A 24982-nucleotide genomic window follows, 5' to 3' on the forward strand; every position below is an offset into this window, starting at 1 on the left:
ATTGCATCCCAATGTAGATGGACAATGCCATAAGAATCTTCCCCATTGGTAGTTTCTAACAGTCAATCTCGGTGCGTTTCTCCATTTGAATGTGACCATTCTCTTCATAGTCGTCTACATGCAAAGATTAAGATTGTCTTTACGATGTAATTTCTGGTCCATCCATGGTTGGATGCAACAGATTAATGGTCTAGATTACTGAACCAAGGGCGCACTTGTCAGATCTGAAAACCCTGTACATGGGCGAGGAAGTAGGTATTTGATCGCATTTATCCTGACAATCTAATCTCCCCTGGAGTTCGTTGGAACCGGATTGCCAGGTGATTTGCCACCAGTGTTATCCCTAGTGGCAGGCTGTGGGGCCCATCTTGATGTATATGCCCATTTTGCCAGTTTATTTTAGGGCACGAGCCCAGATGGAATAAATGCATAACGGTGGGCCCCACGGTGCCTGACACCAGGTGTACCCCTGATGGCAGGGTCACTAGGCAATATCTTCCGACGACTCATGATCAACCGAACCGTCCCACTCGACCCCAGATGCTGATTGTTCCAATTATCAGAATCATCCATTCCAGGGTGACAATGGGCTGGACACAAGTTGGCCCTGATCCGGCCTAAGCCCAGCCCTGACCCTACTGGGCCAAAGGAGGCCCCAGGTCGGGCCCTAAACCGCATGGCCCCAGCTCACATTCAACTCTAAAAATCAATGGCAAGGATCATCAAAGCTTTGATCATGGGACACCAGCTTATGCATGGTAGCAAAGAATACCAACGGTTCAAATCATCAGGCCATCTCAGCATGTGGGCCTTTTCACTTCATCCTTATTTTTGTTTAACATGTAAACAAAATTTCCATAAATTAAAATTAAAAAAGAAAAAAGAAGAAGATATACAACAATCCAATTCATGCCGACACAGCCTAAGACAAGCCTTCATGAACTGAAGAAACTCACTAAAAGCATGACATGGAAGTTCAAACCATCCACGGGATTCTTTTCTGAAACACCACAATCAAAACTGGCTGATATCAATCAGCCGATGATGGTTTGATTTTAATGTCTGGCCAGCGGATGGCAATTCTGTAAGAAAATCCAGCAAGCCGCCAACAACAGGAGATGGGCAGCGATCATTTTGCATAGCCGATCGATGATGACAGTTGGATAGGCTGGCATCTTTGCTGATAGATGATTTTTCATGCATCACTTGAGTTCCTCCAATCATCCGTTAATGGAATGTTACTCAATAGATCAGATGCCAAATGCTTTGATTACTCATCTTCCAACAAAGACATCACCGGAATTCCTTTGGTAGAGAAACTTGAACACTTCACGAGGAGCTCTTCGCCAACCTCAAAGTCTCTCGTTCCATTCGTCTGCACAGCAGAATAAAGGTGGATGTAAACAGTAATAAATCATGATGGTTTATGCCTAGAACTAAAACGTAGATGGGACAGTATAAATTCAGAATAGTTGAAAAACCCGAAAACTCAACTCGACATGATGTTCATCTAGGTTGGGTCGACTTGAAGGTTCAACCTGACCCGAGTTGATATTTAATTATTACAAAATTAAAAAAAAAAAATTAGGCATGTCAATCAATTTTTATAAGAATTGATTCCCTTTGTAGAGGTCAGGGATTCGAACCTCACCACTGCAGTCTACCCTCCATTCATATTTATAGAAATCCTTTCATAAGGCAAGTGAATCAGTTTTGAGTCATGGCCAGTTGTGTTGAGTTGACTGAGTCATCAGGTCAACTTGGTGATCCTTTCTGAGTCGAGGCGGAGTCATTCCCAGTACTGAGTTTCCCAATGATTTGGTTCGAACCCTCAACAAGTTGAGTTCGCTTGGCCGAATTTTGAGTTTTAGAACTATGAAATCCAGTTTATTATTATTATTATTATTTTCAAATACCACAGATTGTCAAATCAGTTTGATTTGAAACAGAGCCAACTCATGGTTGCAGATGCATAAAAACCATTCACAAGTCTGGCATATATGAGTAATAAACTGAGACAGGAAATCTAAGTGGTTTGTGCAGGGAGAGCTTGAAGAGGCAATTCGCAACTAATGGGGCCATTCATCAAGCGATGCCCACCATGAACATGATTTGCCAAAAATCAGGCGGGTCCACATTTCAGGCAGAGCATGAATGTATATAGCTCACACCATTCTTTTCTAGCTGACCTTTTTTTTTTTTCAAACATGTTTGCCCTACAAGATGTGGTCTGGCTAGAATTTTGGGCGAGTACAAGTTCACCAAGGGTCCACAATTGAGTGGCCTTGGCATGGTTGGCATGTACATCACGAAGCGCCTCTTCAATCTAATCCTTGTCTAAACAGCCTTCCTGTTTCTTCAGTTCCTGTGTAACAAACAAATGAAAGCAACTAAAACTGATACGATAATAGACAACCCTTCACCGTGGTTGCAAGCGACATACCTCAAATCGATACATTCCACGAATTCCGCTGCCCAACTCGAGGACTAGCCCATGTGCACGTAGTTGGTAAACTTTGGCAGTAAGACGGTCTCCGAGCTTTAGGGACTTTGCACTAATGCCACCTTCATGTAAACCATTCGGCTTATCATTTACCCCTTTCTGCTTCCCCATAAGAGGCGTTGAATTCATAGCTTTGTTATGTGAGAAAAGACCCATGTTAGAGTTCGGAAAATTGCATCCATTAACATTCTCTGGCATCGGGAATGGCTCGGGTGTAGGATCTGATTCCAAAACCTTTTTGGGTCTTGGAGAATATCTCATACTCTTCTCATTTTTCTGGGGGAATGTCTGACCAGTGGAACTATCCCGTTCATCACATTCCGCGGCACTTCGGATTACGATGGATGTTGACGAATACGCAGTAGAATTCACCTGATCTTCATTTTTGCTGATTTGAGAGCCATTAATAACAGGGTTCTGGTCCTCTTTGGAGTCGGAAATGCCTGCTACTGATGCCCAAACATTAGGTGTTTGTCTAATAGGTGCAGCAGATTTTCCAGCAATGGAATTCTTCGACTCGGATCCTGGTTGGGGTAAAGTAGCCTTTAGAGAGAGTTTAATGTTGCCCCTAACGTCCTGCCCAATGCACATTAAAGACAGCTCCTGTCCTACAGATACTACATCAGAAACTCGAGACACCTGGAAAAAAAGGTAACATAGATGAGACTTGGTTGTCTGGACCAACATCCACAATAAAATTTGCCAAATATTACAAGAAAATTCCTGTGAATCTGCCAATAGATCAAATTGAAGCAACTGCTATGCAAGAATCGCAAGAAGTGCAATGCAACAGAGAGAATGCTGCTCTTGGAAGCCGGGTCTTCAATCCTACTCCCCCTAAACAGGTGAATGTTTCATGTGTTTGCATGATCTGGGCATTCATCAGGTGGGTGCCATCACTTATGTCCCGTGGCCCCAAAAACAGGTCGATTGGGTCATTGGGTAGACCACATGGATCTGAAACTCTGAAGAAACGGATGATTGGAAAGAATTGACCATTGGTCCACATTCAGTGTACAAGTATAGCCCACTGATCACCTCGGCTCGCCTTCCTGCCACAGCACATTCGCAGTGGCACCCATCTAACTGAACAGTTCAGATCTTGCACATGAGTGACACTGCAAGAGTGCATGTGTTCCTTCAAAATACAATTCCAGTAAAGGAAATCTATTGAACGGCTCAGATTTTAGCAGGGCTCATGCAATGATCTATTTAGCAAGGAAATATGGTTACCATGCAGAATTCATAGTAGATGGAATGGATTGAAGTCATGCTGAATCATAAAAGGGAATGAAAACCATGCTATATTAGCAGTTGTAGATACCTGTTCATGTGACAACTCAGAAATATGCAGTAGGCCTTGTTGACCACCATTAAATTCCACAAAAGCACCATACTCTTTGACTGAGGATACGACACCTTTATAAGTTCCACCAACTTCAATCTCACGTCCGATGATAAAATCAACCTATAGAAAAAAAAATTTGAAACTTATTTATGTTTACCATAGTCAGAAGCTACAAATACATGTTTCCTTGAGATTGTGCTTGCCACTTGAAAGTGAATTCATCAAATTTTAGTTAACATCATTTACATATTAATCATCATAGTTTATATAAATTGTTGGATATATTTTTATTTTTTAATCCCCACCAAAAAATTGGTCCGTAATAAATAATTATAATTAAATAAAATGAGCCAAACTCATTTTTAAGTGGCAACCAAACAGGCTCTGGGGCATTTCGCATGTCCAACAACCAATAGTCACATTAACTCAAGAGTGTAGGTTGTTCTAGCCTTCTAAGGATTCTAGACATCCTATCAAAGAAATAGAGTAAGAGGCAGTTCATTTCAATATGCTAGGATGAATCAAATGGCACAATGAGATCTATGGTTCAATGAGATTAGATTGTACCTTTTCTTGGGCCTTTTCCATGACTGTTTGATTCTTAGCAACAATGGTAAGCGTTCCATCACTCACAGAAATTCGAGCACCTAAATCATATAAAAAGAAGAAAACAATTGAATAAAACACTTGCCCCTTGCAACTATCTAGTATATAGACATCAGTACTGATTTGAAAAAAAACAAATACTGGTGCCATTTGAAGTGAGGAAAGTCGCACTTATGGAAATGTTTACACCAGTAAAGATAACCTCTGTGAAAGAGTTTTTGTTTACCGTGTTTCGGTACTGGAATCATCTTAGAGGATTAATGACATTATGTTAGGATAGTTGGAAAGAGATGCAAGGAACTTCATTCCCTGTGGGTATTCGCACGAGAGAGAACCTGAAGTAAAATGCATAACCGTGCCAACATGGCACACATGTGCAAGATCTGAGGCATTCACTGGCTTGGGCCCAAAGAATTCTCCAAACCAAGCATCTAGTGGCCCAGAAGTGAAGCCCGCAAACGAAGCAATATATGACAAACTTACAAGCACATGAATGGATCCATCCCAATTAAACGACTAAAAGGTGCGTTGAGAAGGAAGTTTATGCACAAAAAATTGAGCATGTCGCAACATCAACCAATTAGTTTTTCGTGAAGCTTGTGTTTAACTTCAACCTCCTTCAAATTGCAAATTTTGCAATTGATTATCCTAATATTTTCTTTCATACTGGCAATGTAGCATGTTTCTATGAAGACGTGCAATTGAAATGCATCTTACATGGACTGATTCCATTTGGTTCAATTATTCAGTCGAAATCTTATACATGCTACTCTACTACCAAAATGATCTGTCATGGAACACGTGGAAACTTATTTATGTTAACGAAAAAAAGAAAAGAAAAGAACACCGGAAGTGTGCTGAAGTTTTAAAGCAAACCTGTTTCCTGTTCAATTTTTTTCTTTAGAGAACCGTGAAGTCCAACCAAGCGCCGGAGGGATTCATTGCTGAATTTCAAGGTAGCTACAACAGATCACAAATTGAACAATTCAGGACCACATAAAATTAGAACCACAGCTCGACTTACCAAAATGCCAATGAAAGAGTAAGTTTCCAACCTAATCGCGGGGCGTTTCTATTGTCTTGAGTACGCGGGGCATCTATTTCTCGTTCCATATGATCGAGGATTTGCAGGCGGCCTTTCAGTGCTGGATCCAGACATTCACAGATGATATCAAGGGGGATTCCAGCAGGTTTTATGTCCAACTGAATTGCAGTAACTCCTTTCCGTGTGCCAGCAATTTTGAAGTCCATGTCCCCCAAATGGTCTTCAAGACCCTGGAGAGTTTAGCAACAATGGAACCTTATGTTTAAAATCTGACAAATAGGATGTTTCAAAGAACAGTACAGGCGAGCTACTTTATGGTAAGTTAAAAATTGGGGTCTCATTATTTCTTATGCCTCTTCACTTCAAAAGCAATGAGCATGATCATCATCTTTAATTCCATTCAGACATTTTGGGCTTTTCAGTTGTTTGAGAATAACACCAGAGAGAAAGGGGAATGACTTTTTTTTAATCAAAAGAAAACCCTCTTTAGGCATTCGTCACAACCATGACTGTCAACAGCATACTAGATAACTCATGTGACGTATGGGAGCTCCTACCAATATATCTGTCAGTATCCGATAATCTGTAGTCATCCCAGTAGATGGATCAACTTCACTAACAAGTCCCACTGAAACACCTGCAACGTGTTCTCTTAACGGAATTCCTGCATCCATCAATGCCATACTCCCTACAAAGAACATTGTAGAGTATGTGACTCTCAAATGAAATTATATGATGCATCACTATCAACGAAAGGAAAACCATTAAAGAAGAAGCAAATTCAGGTATACATAAAATTTGTTTCAATTGATTGTTTAACATCTTGCAAGTTTTCCCTTATTTGTTTTTCTTCGTTTTTATCTTTTGGTTGAGTGTTATCCATACTTCCCTATTTTAACTTCAATTAGTAAAGAGTTTCTTCTTTTTCCTTCAACTTCTTTAGCAAATAGAGTCATGTTAAGGTCAAGAAAGTAGTTTTATGAAGGTGTATAGATACTAGACCATACATATGGTGTAGAGACATGTATATTTTGATTGAATTAAGCTTGTTTTCAGGCTTTCTTTCTTCTAGTTCTAGAAAAGTTGTTCTTCTATATTTTTCTTTCTGCTAGTCATATTGGAAGGTTTTTGAAGCCTATTCAACAGTCCTTTCTAGTGAAGTTTTATGCATAAACAATGTCCAAGCTATTGAAGTCGTAGGACAAATTTCATGAACGCATAACCTAAACCCTTTGATTTTGGGCTCAGTTCCCACTCCATACCACATCATAGTTATGTGGCAAGGGTGCGGACCAACACTCATTAGCATCACGCAAGATACGTGTTAGCGGACAACCAACTAGCGCACCAAAAGCTCTAGAGTTGATGGGGAATGACCGTTTTATCCCAATATGCAAGTTCTCCCAGGCAACCCCCGTGTCGCACGGGTCCCCGAATCTGCACGGTCCCACAGTGGGGTACACCATCCCATGGCCAATCCCGAGTCCACACGGGCCCCACTTTATGGGCCACCCCACCCCAGCATGGAGATATGGTGCATCTTGGAGTCTGCACCAAGATGCCCCCGCATCATCCACCCACATCGGTGAGGAGACTTGATTCCTGGGCTCCCGCTTTGATACAATTCTGATAGCGGACAACCGACTAGCGCACCAAAAGCTCCAAAGTTGATGGAGAATGATCGGTTTATCCCTATATGCAAGCTTTCTCAAGCGATATCTCCTCGTGGGCAACCTCTGTGTCACACGGGTCCTCGAATCCACATGGTCCCACAGTGGGGTCCACCATCCCGTGGCCAATCGGGCCACCCCACCCCAACATGGAGATACAATGCATCCTTAGAATTCACACAAAGTTGCCCCCGCATCAGTACGTCTGAAGGACACCTCCAAGCCAATAGACAAATCAAAAACATAAATGGCACACATACACCTCCATGGATCCATACTCCACTCCAATGGCCATAAGGCAACATTAAGAGGCCACCTTCAACCAATAGAGGAGACCCTATAAAGATTTATAAAAGACCCATTCTTTTCTCCTTTTCTTTCAAAACTTACTCTATAAGTTTGATTAGGTGAGAAAAATCACAACTTTGAGAGTAATAAGAGCCTGTCGTGCCCTTACAAAAAGGTGTCAGGGCGCGAGCTAATGACCCTAGCAATAAGGGAAGCTTTCTGAAAGAAAACTCGGCCTATCACACCCTTGTGAATAAACGAAGGGTGCAAGCTCTCAAGCAACTAGATGTTGCACTCCTTTGAGTAGATGGTGGGCGTGACTCATGAGTTGACAAAATTTGCCCAGTCCTTGAAGGGCACGAGAATCAGTATGTGCTAGTTGTCACCACGTATGGTCTTTATTCGGGTCCAACCTGATAGGGCATCTATAAATACCCTATTAGGGGTCCATTTTCAGACAGTTCTCCAGATTCTCTAAGTCCTCCTTGAGAGCACTTTTGAGAATCCCTCCGGAGCACCAAACCCTCATAGTTAGGATTAATGCTCACACCCTTGTCATTTCACCTATCTGCACCAAGAGAAATCCATCCCTTAGCACCGTAAGCGTATTTCCACTTCCATATGTGCCAAGGAAGGAGCCTAGCTTAAAGCATTTAGTCTATTTCCACCGAAACCCGTGCCCGGTGAAGATCTATTTCAGTGATGCACTTTGAACTTGGAAAGACCAACGCCCTAGGGAATTTTCAACCAGGAACGCCCAAGTGTTGGTCGTGCCCAGCGGAAATTTCCTAAGGCGCTAGTACTTCATAATTTCTTCTCCTTGTAAGGCCTATCTTCTAGCACCCTTCTTGAATTGGACAAGAGTCGCCTTGGCAGCTCGATGATGACAAATTTAAGTATCGGTCTCGCCCTTACACCTAAAGGAGCATCTTTTATAATAGTGGCCATATCTCACACCCCAACACTCGAAACTTTGTATTCTTACAGCTCAGCCTGCATAATCGTTATGAAGCTAGTTCCAGGTCACACCTAGTGCCAAGTCATTCAAGCTCGCGCCCTTTTGTGATCAGGCCAGAAAGCATGCTTTATGCAAGGCGGTTTCTGTTGTATAATAAGGTCCACGCCCTTACAACATTGAAGACTACCTCCTTGTCAAGTTAACTGGAGCTCAACAAGAGCATTTTTCAAAGAGCGATCCATCTTCTAAAAACCATAAAATCTTCAATAGGACCATTGGCCCTAACAAACACCCTTAAGCCCACTACGCATTCAGGTCTCACACTCCTCTAGGCTCTGCGCCCATCCTGGCCCCACTCCCACTTACACACTCTCTAATGAGCGCCCTAGCCATTGTCTAGCACCCTCTCTCATCTAGCTCCCATGATGCTCTAAGTACATGATTGGTACTGCGTACCACTTATTCCTCCTAGCAACATGGCTTGCTTGTCTTGACTATGTTATGATGCGTGCTCCATGGAAGACAACTAAGCACTCCCTATCTTATGAGATGAATGCGCAATACCACACATGGTTCCCCACTCCTTCAGTTAGTCTTGTACCGATTGTACTATGCACTCTATATGAGAAAGAGAGGGCTCTATAGTGCCCAAAGAACTCTTTATACATCACTGTGTGAGGGGGCGTGAAGCATATTCTCTCGAGGGGGCACAAAGACCTCCTAATCTAGTGATGGGACGCGAAACCCAGATCCACTGATGACAGAACTGTCCTAGTCTTAGGGCTACACTCACCATTACATTGCATGCATCATACATCATGCATCTGCATTGCATTCATCTACATTAGCATTAATTGACAAGTTTCTATTTTAAATAAACAACTTTCTTGTTATTATTGTGTTAGAATCAAGAGTATCTTTACGTAGTATAATTACGGGCTTGTGGTAATCATAAACTAGAATGTAATAAGAACCCAGGATAATAATAAAAGCCTTCTAACTATATGCTCTTGTCTCTCTTGTGTAGATGTGACAATTTCCTGTGAATGTCTTATAATTGAATGTCTATGCTACCCGTACCCAAACAAAGCTATAAAAGATCATTAACCTTCAAGCCTCCATTTCATTTAATCTATCACTCTTAGGAGCCCCAAAAGGGCTGAACATCAAAGCTTTCATCAAAGTTGACCATCAGAAATTCAAACAGGGCTTCCTTCTATTTCACCACTTTTCTTCTTTTCTTTTTTTGTTTATGATGTCAACCTTCAGACTCTAGAAAGAACTTTAGAATGGAGAAATATGTGCCATGAAGAATCAGTTCATAAGAAAAATAAAGCTTCATCAGGGAATTTGCTGCAATGAATACATCGGAAGAAAGTAGACAAAGAAAGAATTGATAGTAATTGTTGTATGCTACCAGCAACCGCATGTCAGTGCTTAACAACAAGGTATTTCACAATTAAATTTGAAATTCTTAGAGGAGCTTTTACATGAGACAGCATGACAAGGATACCTCCACAGACGGTCGCCATTGATGTTGAACCATCAGAAGCCATGACTTCCGAATTGACACGGACAGTATATGGGAAATCATCTTCTGGAGGTAATACAGCTAGCAAAGCTTTCTCTGCAAGTGTACCTACAAACAATGTACAGACAGAAAAGAATTATATATTCCAGAGAAAGGTAGCTCGTTCCCCTTAGTTTGACAAAATACAATAAAATCGAACATTACAAAGAAAGATGCTGTGCAACATTTGTCAACAATCTAAATGGAACTTCAATGACATCCAACTGCATCAAACACCATGTTTCTATATGATCAATGCTTATATTAATATACCTGATACGGCTGCCTCTTTAGAGGTAACTACTACCTCTCTCATATTAACATGGCATTCTATCATGCATGACATGAGTGAAAGATTTTCAAGGAAAGTCAGGCCTCAACATGCTTCTACTTGATACCTAAATTACTCGACTGAGTAGTGACTGAGTATTCTCTGAATCAACTTTTGGTTGAGCCCACTTGACAAGTCAAGTAGAGTTATTTGAGTTTCCAAAAAATGGAAAAGATATGCAGAAAAACTGAATCCAATAAAATGTTAACAGGTTAAATTCTCGTTTGATAGAAAGCAGCTCTAACAATTTTCTACTTCTGATGATTTGCAAGTGGCTGGTAAGAAACATGCCAAGCTACGCAGTTTTTTTCTTGGTATAGAATTTAGTAAGTCCGACATAAGTTTGATTGCATTGGCTGACTCTTATCTTGTGTAAAAGTATGTCAATTTGACAGAGTCAAGCAGAGTCTCTTGTCTGCGACTGAAGCCAAATGCAACTACCCAGACGTGACAATGAACGGTGTCCAAGATGCAGGACAACATTGCTAAAAAAATACATGTATATACAGCTTACCATGGCCAACTTCCCGCCTATTCAAGCCTCCTCGTTTACCAACCTCATTAATTGAGAATGGTGGAAAACTATAGTGAAGCATGAAACGCTTCGTGGGGGGGCCGACCAGAGAATCCAGCCGTTGAGCATCTCCAGGTGCCCCAAGTGTCACTGTGCACAGCACCTGCAACAACAATATCAAGAGAAGTATCCAATTCAGCTAGAATAAGCATCCCATGCAAATGCTCATATAGTAGATTCTATTGTTCCATTTATATAATAAAATCAGACAGGATTGTGATAGGAAAGAACATACGCACCTGAGTGTCTCCACGAGAAAAAAGAGCCGATCCATGCAATATTGGTAAATGACTAGATTCACAATATAAAGGTCTGACTTCATCAAGGCGCCTACCATCAACTCTAAGCCCCTTCTCAATAATCCTTCTACGAACAATCTGGCAGCATAAAAAGGCAAAATCTCTTCACAACAATTTCAAGCAAATAAATCACCCTCTTCTTGATCAATATATCTACCACACAACACAAAGTTAATATTTTTTACGCTTGAAATTATGGTGCTTGGAGGTCGTAACAACCGTTATAGAAAAAATGACCCTTAACTGCTGTTACAGCACCCATTATAGAGCAGATACGTGTTTTTTTTTTTTAATAATTAAAAAAAAAGACCGTGGTAAGTGTCAATTCTTTTCTTCTTATTCTCCTTCTCCACACACTTAGTATGTCACAGTTGCAGATGGAACCAATCTCCCATCTCTGGGATTGGTTCCATCCCTCTCTCTTCTTCCTTGTCTTTGTCCTCAGTCGTGCATGTGTCTCGTTTTCCATTAAACTTATTATTTGTTAGCTCTCTTACTAAATCATTCAATTGTTCCATTACCTTCTTCCCTTTTTATTGTTTATTTCAGGACTTACAAACGAAGAGAGTGATTAGTGGGGGGCATGAGCGAGGAGGCGTTTATCTTCTCGATGATACACCCATTGCCGCTTCTAGTACCCTTTCTCTAGATCGAGAGTCCATGACTCGGTGGCATTGCCGCTTAGGCCACCCATCTATTGCTAGATTGAGACTTTTGTTTCCCTCCTTACCTGTCACTAAAACGTTATGCTATGATATTTGTGAATTGTCTAAACATCATCGTGCTACATTTCCTCCTAGCTCTTCTAGGAGGAAATCTCAACCTTTTCTTCTGGTTCACTCGGATGTCTAGGGACCTGCTCCAGTCACCTCGACTTTTGGATTTAGATATTTTGTTACCTTTATTGATGATTATTCCTGCATGACTTGGATTATTCCCATGTGAACTCGTGTGGCTTCACAACCTTCTTGAAGAACTTAGCTATCCTCTTTCGGATCCTGTTCCTCTTCACTGTGACAACCAAGCGGCCATCCATATTGCTCGTAACCCAGTTTTTCATGAGCGAACCAAGCATATTGAGGTCGACTGTCACTTTATTCGGGAGAAAGTCGCTTCTAAGGAAATCGTCACTCCTTTTGTTCGATCTGGGGATTAACTTGCTGATGTTCTTACAAAGTCTTTGAGTTGAGATGCTCTTCATTGTATTCGTGACAAGTTGGGTATGATCAACATCTATGCTCCAACTTGAGGGGGAGTATAGAGAATGCTAGTGTATTGTGTATATGGTTAGTGGCCCCTTTTAGTGTAAGTGCATGTGCACACTTCCCTCTTCTCCTGCAGTGTACTATATGCTTTATTATAATAAAATATTATGTGTTAGGGCAAGATAGCCTAACACACCATCTCTCCCAAACTCTCCTTCTTCTTCTTCTTCTCTCTCTCAATATTCTCATCTCTTCTTCACGTTATCATCATCAAATCATTCTCTACTTAATGGCCCATATCATAAAGGTAATGGTGGTGGCCGCCATTACTGTTACAGAATACCTTGACTAGGAGGTAAAGTGCCAGTGTCTTTTCCAAGTGACAAAAGCCACTAACATACACTTTAAATCAATGTTTTAAATAAGTTATGCTATGTAGCATGCAGCTTATGCTTCATAGCATAACTTAGCCTTAACGCTATGTAGCTCATGAAAACAACTTAAAGTTGCATGTAGCGTAAGCTACATGGTAATTTACATATGCCTATACGCTACGCACTATGTAGCTCACCACAAGTTATTTTTCATTAAAACAAAATTCAATTAATGTTTTCAATGATTTGTTACATTTTTCTATTTTTCAATTAAAAAAATAGTTAATCTTCAACTATTTCAGTAAAATAATAAAAATAACAATATTAAATCAGTTTTGTTGCTCTTTCTTTATCTTTATAATTAATCTCTATCTATTTTTTTTCCAATTATTTTATATAGTCTTTGGGTGCACTAAATATCATGAAATTTCTAATCACGATATTTGGTGCAACCAAGCACAACCTAAATTGAAAATCTAAAGTACCATGTAACTTATGCCTCACACTTCAGGGAAGTGACACTATTCGCTATTTACAACACTACTTTAAATTCAATTTCATAGCTTTCCATATCCTACAAAAACAAAGTATCCATCCTTTGCATAAATGTACATGGATCCAAGCACAAACAGATACGAGCACAGGTGGCCTATCCGGAATAATTAGAAGAGACCACAACAAGGACAGAGGGAATGGTGGCTACGGCCACCAAAATAAACTGCAAGAATTGTGTTTATACAAGAATTATTTACCTTTTTCCTTACAGTGTCAACTGCCTTTGGCAGAACTTTTAAGCTTTCTTCATCACACTCTTCTTCAAGTATCTTTTTCACATCTTGTGTAATTTTATCCAAGGCTTCTCCACGTTCAAACTGAGGGTACACAATATATCACATCAGTGAATTACTTGAGAAAATGTGTAAATCATAAAAGGAATATCTGATATTAACACCCACAGAGAAAAGCAAAACATGCTACAAAAAGTAGTTTGTTTTTATTTCGTATGCCAGAGGCATGGATATTATGCCTCATCACACAAGCCTTGTTATACAGCAACCAGCAATCACATGGTAGAAGTGCAAAAAGATGCATCACTTGTGCAAACTTGGAATTCAAATGATACAAAATATATAGAAGCAAATAGAATAGAATGAATTTGCACCTTGCCATACTTTGGATCTGTGAAAACAGCTTCAATAGGAGATTCTGCCAAGCTCTTGACTTTCTCCAGAATCCTATCCGTAATCATGGACAGCTTATATTCTTTCTTAGACTTTCCTGCTTTTCCTGCCAGTCTGATTTGAGGCTCAATATATTTGACAGCCTGGAAAAGAATCTTGCCCTCTTAGTATAATTCTTTTATGCAGATTTAACAGATGAGCCAGAGAATTCATTATGAAGTACCTCAGGATGAGCTAGCCTTAGCGCAGCTTCTAGATCTCTTTCTGAGATCTCACGGGCTTGTACATCTATCATTAAAGTTCTATCCCTTGTGCAAGCATATACCAAGTTGAGGTCGCTTAAGCTAAGCTGCATTATGTCCAGCAAAACGGTGAGTACCAGCGGAATGAATAAACATGCGTATTGATGTCTATGATACATATACGTTTGAAGGCATATGTGCAAGGCCTTTATAGGAAATTATGATGACTTGCAAACAAATCAAAAGATGGTTTTCTCCACAATCATGTCAACTTTAGTTCACAGAACTTGTATTTGAGTATTTGAAACAGTGAAATATTCATATGCTCACAATACACTAAAGAAGGTCCAGAGAGTCGGCAAACAAGATTCTCTGAAATGACTAAGCGATGAGTTTTAATGAAGGAAGCATTATAGCTAACGAACTTGGAAAAATGAGAGAAGACGTTATATAGCATTTTTATTTTATTTTCCTATTATTCCTCAAAGCATGAAGCAAAGGGACAACAAATCCGGGTAAGGGAGCGGGGAAGTATTTGTTGCAAAATGTTAACAAGTATAAACTGCTAGGAAGATGGGTGTGAGAGTGAGAAAAGCGAGTCAAAGCAGTAGGGAACCTAATTAGAAGAATTCCCTTCTTGATTCACTGGTTCGTCTGCAAGAGGATTCCTTTACAAGTTTCTCATTTCCCCATTAACAACAGGTTCTTTCAAAAACATTACTGAAGAAGTACTCATATTTCTTTTCTCTAATTTTGATTTCCTCATAAGCACCATGCATACTCAATAACAGGAAGCAAAAGTAGGGTCCTCGAATGACCAAGAGGTCTGTAGTAAGACTAGCAGAGACATCTTTGAGATAACAAAGAGAAACCGTAAGCCATCAAATCCCTTAAATGACAGGAACCATTCCCATTTGGTGAAACTAAAAAGAACCCAACAGACCACAGACAATGATGGTATTGAACAAGAAAAATGTACAAACTTGACCCTTCTTGGACATAGAATTAAAAATGGTCACTGGTAGTAGCGTAGAGAATTACCTCATCCATGCTAGGATTGACAACAAATTCTCCATATATCCTCCCAATACGTATCACTCCAATGGGGCCATCCCAAGGGATATCTGATAACATAAGAGCAGCAGATGTGGCATTAGCTGCCATTACATCCGGATCTTGCTTCCCGTCAGATGAAAGAACACTTGCCATTACCTATAAAACAAATAGCATTGATGAAGGAATAGCCAAAGGTGACCAGAGCACCATGGAAAAGTTCCCTTAATTGCATGAGATGTGCAAATCAAACCTGGACTTCATTGTAAAACCCAGCTGGAAATAATGGCCGAATAGGTCGATCGATGATACGACCACATAAAAGTTCACGTTCCTTTGGGGCGCCTTCCCTCCGCATAAATGTGGTCGGAATGACACCTTGGGCATATTGCTTTTCTTGATAATCAACCTAATCACAAATAAGAGAAATTTATACCCATTTCCCAACTTTATGAAAGAAGGATAATCATTACAAGCATAGATAAATATAGGCAATCTATGAACTAAAAATGATAACACGAAAGGCATTGCATGGAGTCCTAAGAATGTCAAAAGAAGGAAAATTTCTTTACATATCAACAGCTATTGGAAATTTGGAGTTTCACACTGGAATACATATGAAAAACAGAAGTATGCCTCTCACACTAATGAGTGATCATTGAGAAAACCTTACATCATCAGAGATGGTCAGAAACTTCAATGGTCAAAACACAGCCCAATTACCTTCCTGTGCATGGCAAGGGTAGATTAAGAAGGCAATCCACACACACACAAAAAAATAAAAAAAATAAAAAATAAAAAAAATAAAAAAAAGGAAAAAACATGAAGAAGAAGAACAAGCCATACTATCACATGAGTGTGAGTTCTAAGACATTCATCAGGTGAGTCCTACCATGAACACACCTGGCCAAAAAAAAAAAAAGAGAGCGATGGTCCAGCCATCAGTCAGGCCTCAGGCGTTTGAGAAACACACTCGAGAAAAATGTAAAATTAGGAAGCAAAAGACTTCCTTTTGCCACTGTCGCAACTTAGGGGGTGTTTGGCGCGTGGTATTGGGAAGGATTGGGTGGGATGGGATTCAAAAAATGTAATTACTACATATGGCAGGGATTGTCCCCTGTTACCATGGATAAGCTTAATTCCATGCTATGTTTGTAAGACGGTGGTACATTGAATGCATATACCCACCATCATTTGAAACTATTGAGAATAACACATATGTGTTATATCCAAACTGTTCATCTGTTTTGTAACCTTATTTTATGGCATGGGCCTAAAAATGAGGCAGATCCAAAACTTATATGGCCCCAAAGAAGTTTTCAACGGTAGGTATTCAATCCCCACTGCTTTCTATGGTGGGGTCCACTTGAGCTTTAGATCTACCTGATTTTTTGGCCCATACTCTAAAATGATCTCGAAAAATGGGTGGACGGTGTGGATATAGCCCACACATTATGGTGGGACCTACACAACTTGCTAACATTGAGTGGAATTGGCATGAGACCCAATGCAATTCCATCTAATCTAATTCCAAGCTTTTCCATTCTTCCCAAACATTGAGTGGAATTGGCACATGACCATATGCAATTCCATCCCATCTAATGCCATGCGCCAAACGCCCCCTTAGGATCAAGCCACAGTTGCCACCAATGGGGCCCTCATGCTGACATGGCCAATGAATTGGACTGTCCATATTCAAGTTACTACAAGCTGTTGTCCCACAATCAAGTTTAATGAGGATCCCCACCTTTGATTTTTAAAGTTGAATGCAAGCCATTGAAAATTTTCTTTTCACTGTTTTAAATTCATCTACAAATAGTAATGGCAACAATCATCCATTCAGCTCAAGTTTCTTACAGTGACCCATATAGCTAGGATTCCGCAACATGGACGGTTCTGATCATTGAATGCTTGATCTTGAGTCACAACAGAGGCAAAATAAACTCCTAGGAAGAAAAAAAGGGCTGATGGACACATGTGGCCTAGCCGGCGTGTGGACCAGCTTGATTTCAGGGCCAGGTCATGTGCATGGTCGGATCCACTTAAGAAAACGGCCTTGGCCCATCTGTCAGGAACTGTTTTATCATTTCTCAAATAAAAACCATAAGAAAATCAAAATTGAAAAACAAAATCCTACAATTTGCTGAAGACGGAACGAGGAAAGCTATGGAAACATACGGTGAGCGGCAAGAAGTCCCGAACTCCGTCTCCTTTGGATGACGCGACGGTGGAGAGGACCTTCGTCTCTTCCATGCCCATCACGACGGCACCATTCGCGAACCGAGCAATCTTCCCAGTCTCGAAGGAGATCGTGCGCGATCCAATCTCAAATTCCTCCCTGAATGTTTCGAGAACCTTCGTGCCGGCAGAGGCGGTAGCTTCGGGCTCGCACATGAAACCCAGGCGGCCGCTGCAGATGCTGCGGAATGCCAAGGATCGCCATGTAAGGAAGGTAGGGACGTATGAGATGAGAGGGTTGGATCTGGCTGCTAAGCCTGCCATGGAGAGAGAGAGAGAGAGAGAGAGAGAGAGAGAGAGAGAGCGGGTTTAGAGGGTTTAGGGTTTAAGGGTTTTTTTAGCGGGAGAGCAGAGAGACACTAGAGAGGTCTGTGAGTGTGAGTGAGGGGGTGGTTGCTAGTGCACGCGTGTGCAGTTTCTTTTCTGTGCTCGCCTCATGCGTGGAAGGAGCACCCGTGCGAGTGATCTAAGCCGCTCATTGAGGGATCCTATATGCCTTATCTCAGAGTCACGCCTATCTGATCATCATGTTGCCACACCTGTGGCAAAAAAAAATAATAATAATAAAAATTGACTACCAGGAGTGTGGCCCACCTGACGAACTGATGAGACTGGTTTTATCATCAAAACGGGATGCCCGATGACTGATGAGAGGATCCAGAAACGCATGCTTCGCGTACATCACTGCTACGTGGAAGACAAGTGCCAGGAAAATTTGGTAGCCATTCGTCATGGTGGCACTCTAACTTATGAACGGATTCGATGGCATATAAAAATCATTGTGGGCCAGCAAGGTTTCAATGGTAGGCTTCTGCAGATCCACTTCAGTTTTGGAGTGGCCTGATTTTGGTCTCACGTCCTGGCATGAGCAACAGAAATTAGGGCCTATTTGGCCGGACGGATTGGATGGTACTGGAAGTTAAATCTTGAGATTGGCCGGGTGTGCTAAACAGATTGGGTGATATAACCCCAGGATATAGCAATCCCATGGATCTTAAGACAATCCGCTGACAGCACCATCATTACCTAGAAATCCATGCCATCCACCCTAATACCATTCAATCCCTTCCAATCTATCAAGCCAAACGGGCCCTTAAATCTCATCCAATCCACCCTAATCCATTACTTTGGCTTGAGGGAGTGGAAGGGATGGAAAGGTTTAATCTTGGGATTGGACTAGCGTGCCAAACAGACACGATATATCAATCCCAAGATATAGCAATCCCATGGATCTTAGGACAATCCACCGACAACACCATCATTACCTTGAAATCCATGCCATCCACCCCAATACCATTCAATCACTAATGACCCACCCGGCCAAACATGCCCTTCTGGAAGTAGTGGATGTCAAACACATCAGTAGGCCTCACAAAGGGAATTTGCGACCCGCTTAGTGGAGAGAAGTCCTTGGTCGACTCGACATGGTGAAGACTTCGATTGGCCGAAGAAGGTTTTAATGGTTGTTATCATCCTCACTTTTCCTATTGGGATTGGCAGTGACCTTGGTTGGTGCTCCGTGAGCCCCACCATAATGTATGTATTTTATCGATTCTATCCATCCATTTTTTCAGCTTATTTTACGGCTCAAGGCCAAAAATGAGAAAAATCCAAATCTCAAGTGAACCACACCACAGGAAAAGTAATGATTGAACACTCACTATTAAAAATTTCCTAAGGTCTGCTATTATATTTATTTGGCACGTAACCTATTTATTAGGTCACAAAGACGGATGAAATGTAAAAGTACAAATATCAACTTGTTCTAAAAACTTTTGTGCCCCCAAGGAGTTTTTAATGGTGGCCGTTCAATCACCATCCCTATGGTGTGGTCCACCTAAGATCTGGATGTTCCTCATTTTTTATGGATGGTGTGGATGACACATACATCATGGTGGGGCCACCGAGCACCGTCCACTACCGAGTTCAGTACTGGCGGGTCACTTCGGAATCCAAATCCCACTTTTCCTTGCGGTGTGGCCCACTTGAGTTTTGAATGGGCTTAATTTTTGGCTCAGGTCACATCAAAATGAGGCAAATGATCAACGGAGCGGATGTCAGTTACACATTGCAGTGGGCTCCACCGAGCATTTTGTTGCACGGGCTCAGGAAGTTTGTGTCCTTTTCACCAAGACCACGTGGGAACTTAAAACGCGTGCCGCTGACGATGTTTTGCATATAGCCGATATTTACTTTTTCCCTTCATTCTGGTGGGACCCGCGTTATGAATGGGTTGGATGACAGATAAACATCAGCGGGCCCAGCAAACTTAAAATGATCGCATCTCTATCCCCTTGTTGTTTCCTTTGGTGGGGCCCACTTGAGTTTTAGATCTCTTATTTTTGGCTAAACGTCCTAACACAAGATGACGCAACCGTTGGGGTGGACCCCACAACTTTTAATTGGAAATTTCCTCCCCCACACACATGGCAGTGGATGGATTTGGGACCAACATCATACTCAAAAGGCCTGGCCACATGGGCCTACTAAATTGGGCCGGAGTACAGGCCCAAAAAATTGTAAGCCAAGGACCCAACCCAGCCTAGCTGAAAGTTGATCAATTCTCTATTTCCTGAATGAATGTTCCCAATCTATCCGTTTATCAAGTGGGCCATAAATTTACAATACTAATGAAATAGAACACATGCATGAATAAAAATTTTCTGGGTCAGGCTAAAATGAGTTGAACCCAAACCCGACCCATGAGCCAAGCTCAGTTCAATGACAGACTGTTAGGCCTCACAGCCCATTGCCATCCGTACATGCCTACCATGTTGATGCACCAAGTTCATGCAACAGGCGCCACTATTCAGTGTTCTAGACCGTTGATCTAGTAGCCCATGACATCAAATGAGGGGAGTTCTCAGAACGTGATTTTTCGATGCATCATGACAAGTTCATACAAAACTCCCTGATGATCCAGACTGTTGATCTGATGAGTGCCCCATCACCGGAGATGTGTGTGGGCTACGACCATTGGGCTTTACCTGGGTTGATCAATCGGGTCCAAGGATGGGTCTAGTCCCACAAAGCGAGTCTATGCATTAATCAGGCGGGCCTCACACCATCTTTGGAACCAGATGGCATTCTCGCCAAGGGTTACAATCTTCCTTTTCAAGAGATTCTACAGAAGTCCTTTCCATAGAGGTCTCCATCAGATCAACGGTTTAGATCACAGAAACCAAAACCCTTCTTTACAATTAGGGCTGAAAGTCAAGTCGGGTCGGGTCAGGTCGGGTCGGGTTGGTGTTCAACCTAGCCCAACCCAAGGTTCCTATACCTCAACCCTAACACAACCCAACCCAATTCTCAACCCATGCCCAACCCAAGCGGGCTCGGTCAGGATGGTTGGGTGGATACATGCTAATAATTTTGTTATTATATTAGTTTATTATATTTTAATACACATCTTATTTTTTTATATCTATCATTTTATTAATTATATATATGTAGTTATTTATTATAGTGAAATTTGTTTTTTTGTTTTTCTAAACAAATAAGCTAAAATTTACATTTTTGGAGAGAAGAATCTGTCAAATCTTGCTAGCTTGTGTCATCGAAAGTAAGTAATGTGGACCAACGAGACCGAACGGCATTAGAATTTCTTATGCATTCAACACAAACGATCCACACTCAATTATAACTTATAACTTATATATCCATCGGGTTTGGGTTGGGTCAGGCAACCAGAGACCTCCACCTAAGCCTGACCCAACTTTTATCGGGTTGATGTTTATATAACCCAAGCTTAAGACCAAACCTGATACATCCTACCCGGGCCCATCCCGATGTCGGATCGGTTGAACCCGCCCGACTTTCAGCCCTATTTACAATCTTCTTCATCTAGAAAACTTTTCGGGACGAACCGATTGATAGGGCTTTCAATGGGCCACTCTCGCCCATTCGATTTTCGGGCCTGCCGCACGTGTAGCCTAACCCACGAATAAACCGTTATTAGATGCAGGCGTTTGGCCCACCTAATGTGCAGACCGCCTTTTGGCCAGGGTCCGTTCGCAGTCGCCACACAAGTATCATCGAGGCACATGGGCCAGATCCGGAGATACGATCAATCATCCACATTCAACAAGCAAATGCTTTTAAGAGAAGATGGTTAGGATGATGCAGTCAATGTGATTTTCAGGATATGGCCCATCCATTATGTAGCCTACCCAATGGATAGCTCGGATTCGACACACGTGGACATCACGTGTAAACCTTCTGAGTGGGAATACCAATTGGTTATGCCCGGGCAAACACACAGCTCTACCTCCAAACTTTAAACAACTTAAGAGATTGGAAGGAGAGATTGGATAAAAGGAAAGATTGAGAAATTGGATAAGAGGGAGATTATTCGATTCTCTCTCTCAATTCATATTTGATTTTAAAAAAAAATAAAATTACGGGCGTTCCATCCACTCCAGCCACTCTTTTATGCAGCTTATGTTAGGAGTTGAGCCTAAAAATCAGTCTGATTTAAAGCTCAAGTGGGCTACGTCACGTGGAACGGTGGGGATGTGGCAATCACTATTGAAACTTACTACGGATAGGTCTGATGTTTATATGCCATCCAACCCCTTCATAAGGTGACTTAGGAAGGATAAAACCAAATTTCAGCCAAGATTCAAAACTTGGGTGGACCCAAAAATGTTTCAATATTAGGCGTCCCACCCCACTTTTCCCAGTGTTATGGCTCACTTGAGTTTTGGATCGGCCTTCTTTTCCAAATCACGAAATTGAGCTGTCGCAAATAATGGACGGACTGCATGCTCACACACATCATAGTGGGCCCTACCGAGCCTTTTTGTAGTTGGACCTGCTCCCTACAACAATTGTTGCAAGAAAAATAGGTGATCCATACAAAGATGATGTAGAGCGGGTCGAGGACAATTTTATGGTCAAGATGGATTAGAGTAGGCTCGATCCCAAGCAGAAGTGATCCAGACCGTCAGGACATTAAATCGGAACATTTAGCCACCCAACCCAACTACGCACGCCGAATTTACGAAATACCATTAGATCGATGGTCAAATTCATGTAGTAAGTCACGAATAATAGGAGATTTAATTTTAGTTGAAGTTCCATATATTTGAAATACTTATCCTCATAAGGAAGATGGTGATCGACGTCATCACGTTTGTCTCTGTATCGAAAGACGAATTCATGTAGTAAGTCACCAATTAAAGGAGTTTTTAGTTGTAGTTGAAGTTCCATGTATTCGCAATACTTATTCCCATGAGGAAATTGGTGATTGACCTCATCACGTTCGTCCCTGTGTCGAAAGACCACCGTCCCGGAAGACATTACTATAGAGCCTCCTAATTATGCCAGGTCATAAAAGCAGCGTGGCCCACTTATTGAATTACCCTTAGATTCCACATGTAGGATTCCATGTATGTGAGGCCTGGCTTGTTAGGTGATCCAGACCATTGATCTGAGGGGCTACATGTCGTGTTGTACGTAGATAGCATCTCAGATAGGGACATCGTGTATGTCGACATTAGGCATACGTGTCCATTGAAGTGGGCCATCAATATACTCGTCCCAACCGTCCATTCGTACGCCATTTTTGATTGGCTGGGGTCTTCCAATAGTGGTATTAATTGGGGCATCCCACTGTAGCGGGCCCACCACGCAGACAATCTGACCGAATGAACAGTGGGCCCCACATATGCAAAAGCTTTCTACTCCTAAGGAATGCCACCAGCTGTGCCCTAGAACTCAAAATCAGTTACCATGAGTTCTTTGATTTCTTCAGGAATAGCCCACCGTGAAAATTACCTAGCCCAAGAATCACGTTCGTTGGATCATAAGTAGCCACACACGTGTGAGAAAAATGTACATCTAAGAAAGACCATCTATGTTGAGCATATAAATGTAGAACACCTGATGAGTGGCTTTGATCTCAGAGTGCAAAACAGTGATGGGATGATCTTAACCGTCCAATCTAAGAACATCCAATCGATGGATCTGGACTGTCGATCTTCCTGGCATTGACAGCTAACCGATCCAGAGCGATCAGACGGTTAGATCATCCGATCAGCAGATCTCTCTCCCCAATGCTCCCTTTAAAGTAGGGCCCACATTCTAGATGGTCAAGAAACGTGTACATGGTCCACCACGCCCTAACAAGAGCATCCCAACATGCGTTCCTGATAACCGTAACATTCACACGTTGCTATCTCACATCACTCTAGAAAGCAAAAGGAATCCCCACCTTTAATAAAGCTTTAGGCCCCATCAAAATCTCTTCCGTTGCTTATTTCGAAGATTGAAAATAACCCAACGGTGTGGACAGATGAGCATTTTCTTACGTGATTCAAAGCCTTATAAAAAAGCCCATTTAAGCGCTGCGATAACCTAAATAAAGCCCATTTACGAGCTGCAGCATTTTGTCTTATCGTATACACCCAGTCCTGGTGTATATACGAACTCAACACCAATCGTTTTTTCCTTGAGAGCCACGCAATAATAGACGGCCCGAAGGAAATCTACATTGGGTTTCTCTCTATTTGATTTGTGCGTGGATTGCCTGTGCCCCCGGGCGCATGAAGTTATTATAGTCAGAAGCTGTGTGGGGCCCACATAGATTCCCTTCACAAATCCACTCCGTCCATCAGTTTTTAAAGACAACAATAGGAAAGGATTAAAATTCAGGCAGATAAAAAACTTACGTGGGCCACACCACACAAAACAGTCGGAACGGAAATGTCCACCATTGAAACCTTTCTGAACCTGAACATGATGTTTATATGCTATCCAAACCGTTCGTAGGGTTTTTACCACCCATATTAACTGCAGGCACAAATATCATCCTGGTACACAATTTCTGTGGTCCCCTCAAAATTTACAAGGGTGAACGTTCAATCCCGGATGTTTCTTGTAATGTGGCCGACTTGAGTTTTTGATCTGTCTGATATATATATTCTTAATCTATTTTTTAATTTTAAAACTGACTGACGGAATGGATTTATTTTTTGAATCCTTGTGGGCGCCACAGAGCTTCCGACTATAGGAACTTCTATGGGCACAGCAATCCGTGTCCGATTGATCGGGGGACGCGGATTGTGCAGCTGAGCAGGCGTGATGGGTAAACCATGTGGGTCCTACCATGATGCATATATCATTATCTACTCCATCCATCCGTTTTTCCAGCTCATTTTAGTATATGTGCCGAAAATTGAAGCATATCCAATACTTAAGTGGACCACACCACCAGAAAACGGTGGGGATAAGACGTCACCCTTGAAACTTTACTAGAGTTCACAGCGATGTTTATTTATTATCCAACCTGTTCATATGGTCACACGGGAATGGATGAGGGGAAAACACAAATATGAGCTTGATCCAAAACATTTGTGGGCCCCCAAAAAGTTTTCAACGCTAGGGATTCAATTCTTAATGTTTCATGTGATGTGGTCCACTTGATCTTTGAATATGCATAGATTTTGGGAACATACCCTTAAATGAGCTGGAAAAACGGATGTACGGTGTGGATAA

At 41.6% G+C, this 24982-nt stretch overlaps 1 protein-coding gene across 2 annotated transcripts; it reads right to left on the reverse strand.

Moving 5' to 3' along the window:
• Positions 1-778: 778 nt before the first annotated feature.
• On the reverse strand, positions 779-17855 carry LOC131234886 (polyribonucleotide nucleotidyltransferase 2, mitochondrial). Of its 2 annotated transcripts, none has more exons than XM_058231874.1 (16): positions 17426-17855; positions 15501-15656; positions 15236-15406; positions 14176-14301; positions 13934-14095; positions 13524-13643; positions 11133-11270; positions 10834-10996; positions 9932-10057; positions 6060-6190; positions 5513-5732; positions 5334-5417; positions 4419-4498; positions 3828-3971; positions 2444-3142; positions 779-1375 (listed from the first exon to the last, which is right to left on the reverse strand). In XM_058231874.1, exons 1-16 carry the CDS (start codon positions 17747-17749, stop codon positions 1271-1273), a joined length of 2949 nt encoding a protein of 982 aa, XP_058087857.1. In that variant the 5' UTR covers positions 17750-17855; the 3' UTR covers positions 779-1270. The 2 variants fall into 2 exon arrangements, with proteins under 2 accessions (XP_058087857.1, XP_058087858.1); XM_058231875.1 differs by having other exon boundaries at positions 17385-17483.
• Between the last annotated feature and the right edge of the window lie 7127 nt (positions 17856-24982).

Source organism: Magnolia sinica, chromosome 19 (assembly GCF_029962835.1).
Source record: "Magnolia sinica isolate HGM2019 chromosome 19, MsV1, whole genome shotgun sequence".
NCBI lineage: Eukaryota > Viridiplantae > Streptophyta > Magnoliopsida > Magnoliales > Magnoliaceae > Magnolia > Magnolia sinica.

Coding starts and splice junctions, on each gene's coding strand:
- LOC131234886 (XM_058231874.1), bottom strand. CDS start 17,749: ATGGCAGGCTTAGCAGCCAGATCCAACCCTCTCATCTCATACGTCCCT. Junction 3,972..4,418: donor TGGAAAAGGCCCAAGAAAAG/GTACAATCTAAT, acceptor TTTTTTCTATAG/GTTGATTTTATCATCGGACG. Junction 1,376..2,443: donor GTGGAATGTATCGATTTGAG/GTATGTCGCTTG, acceptor TCTGCTGTGCAG/ACGAATGGAACGAGAGACTT.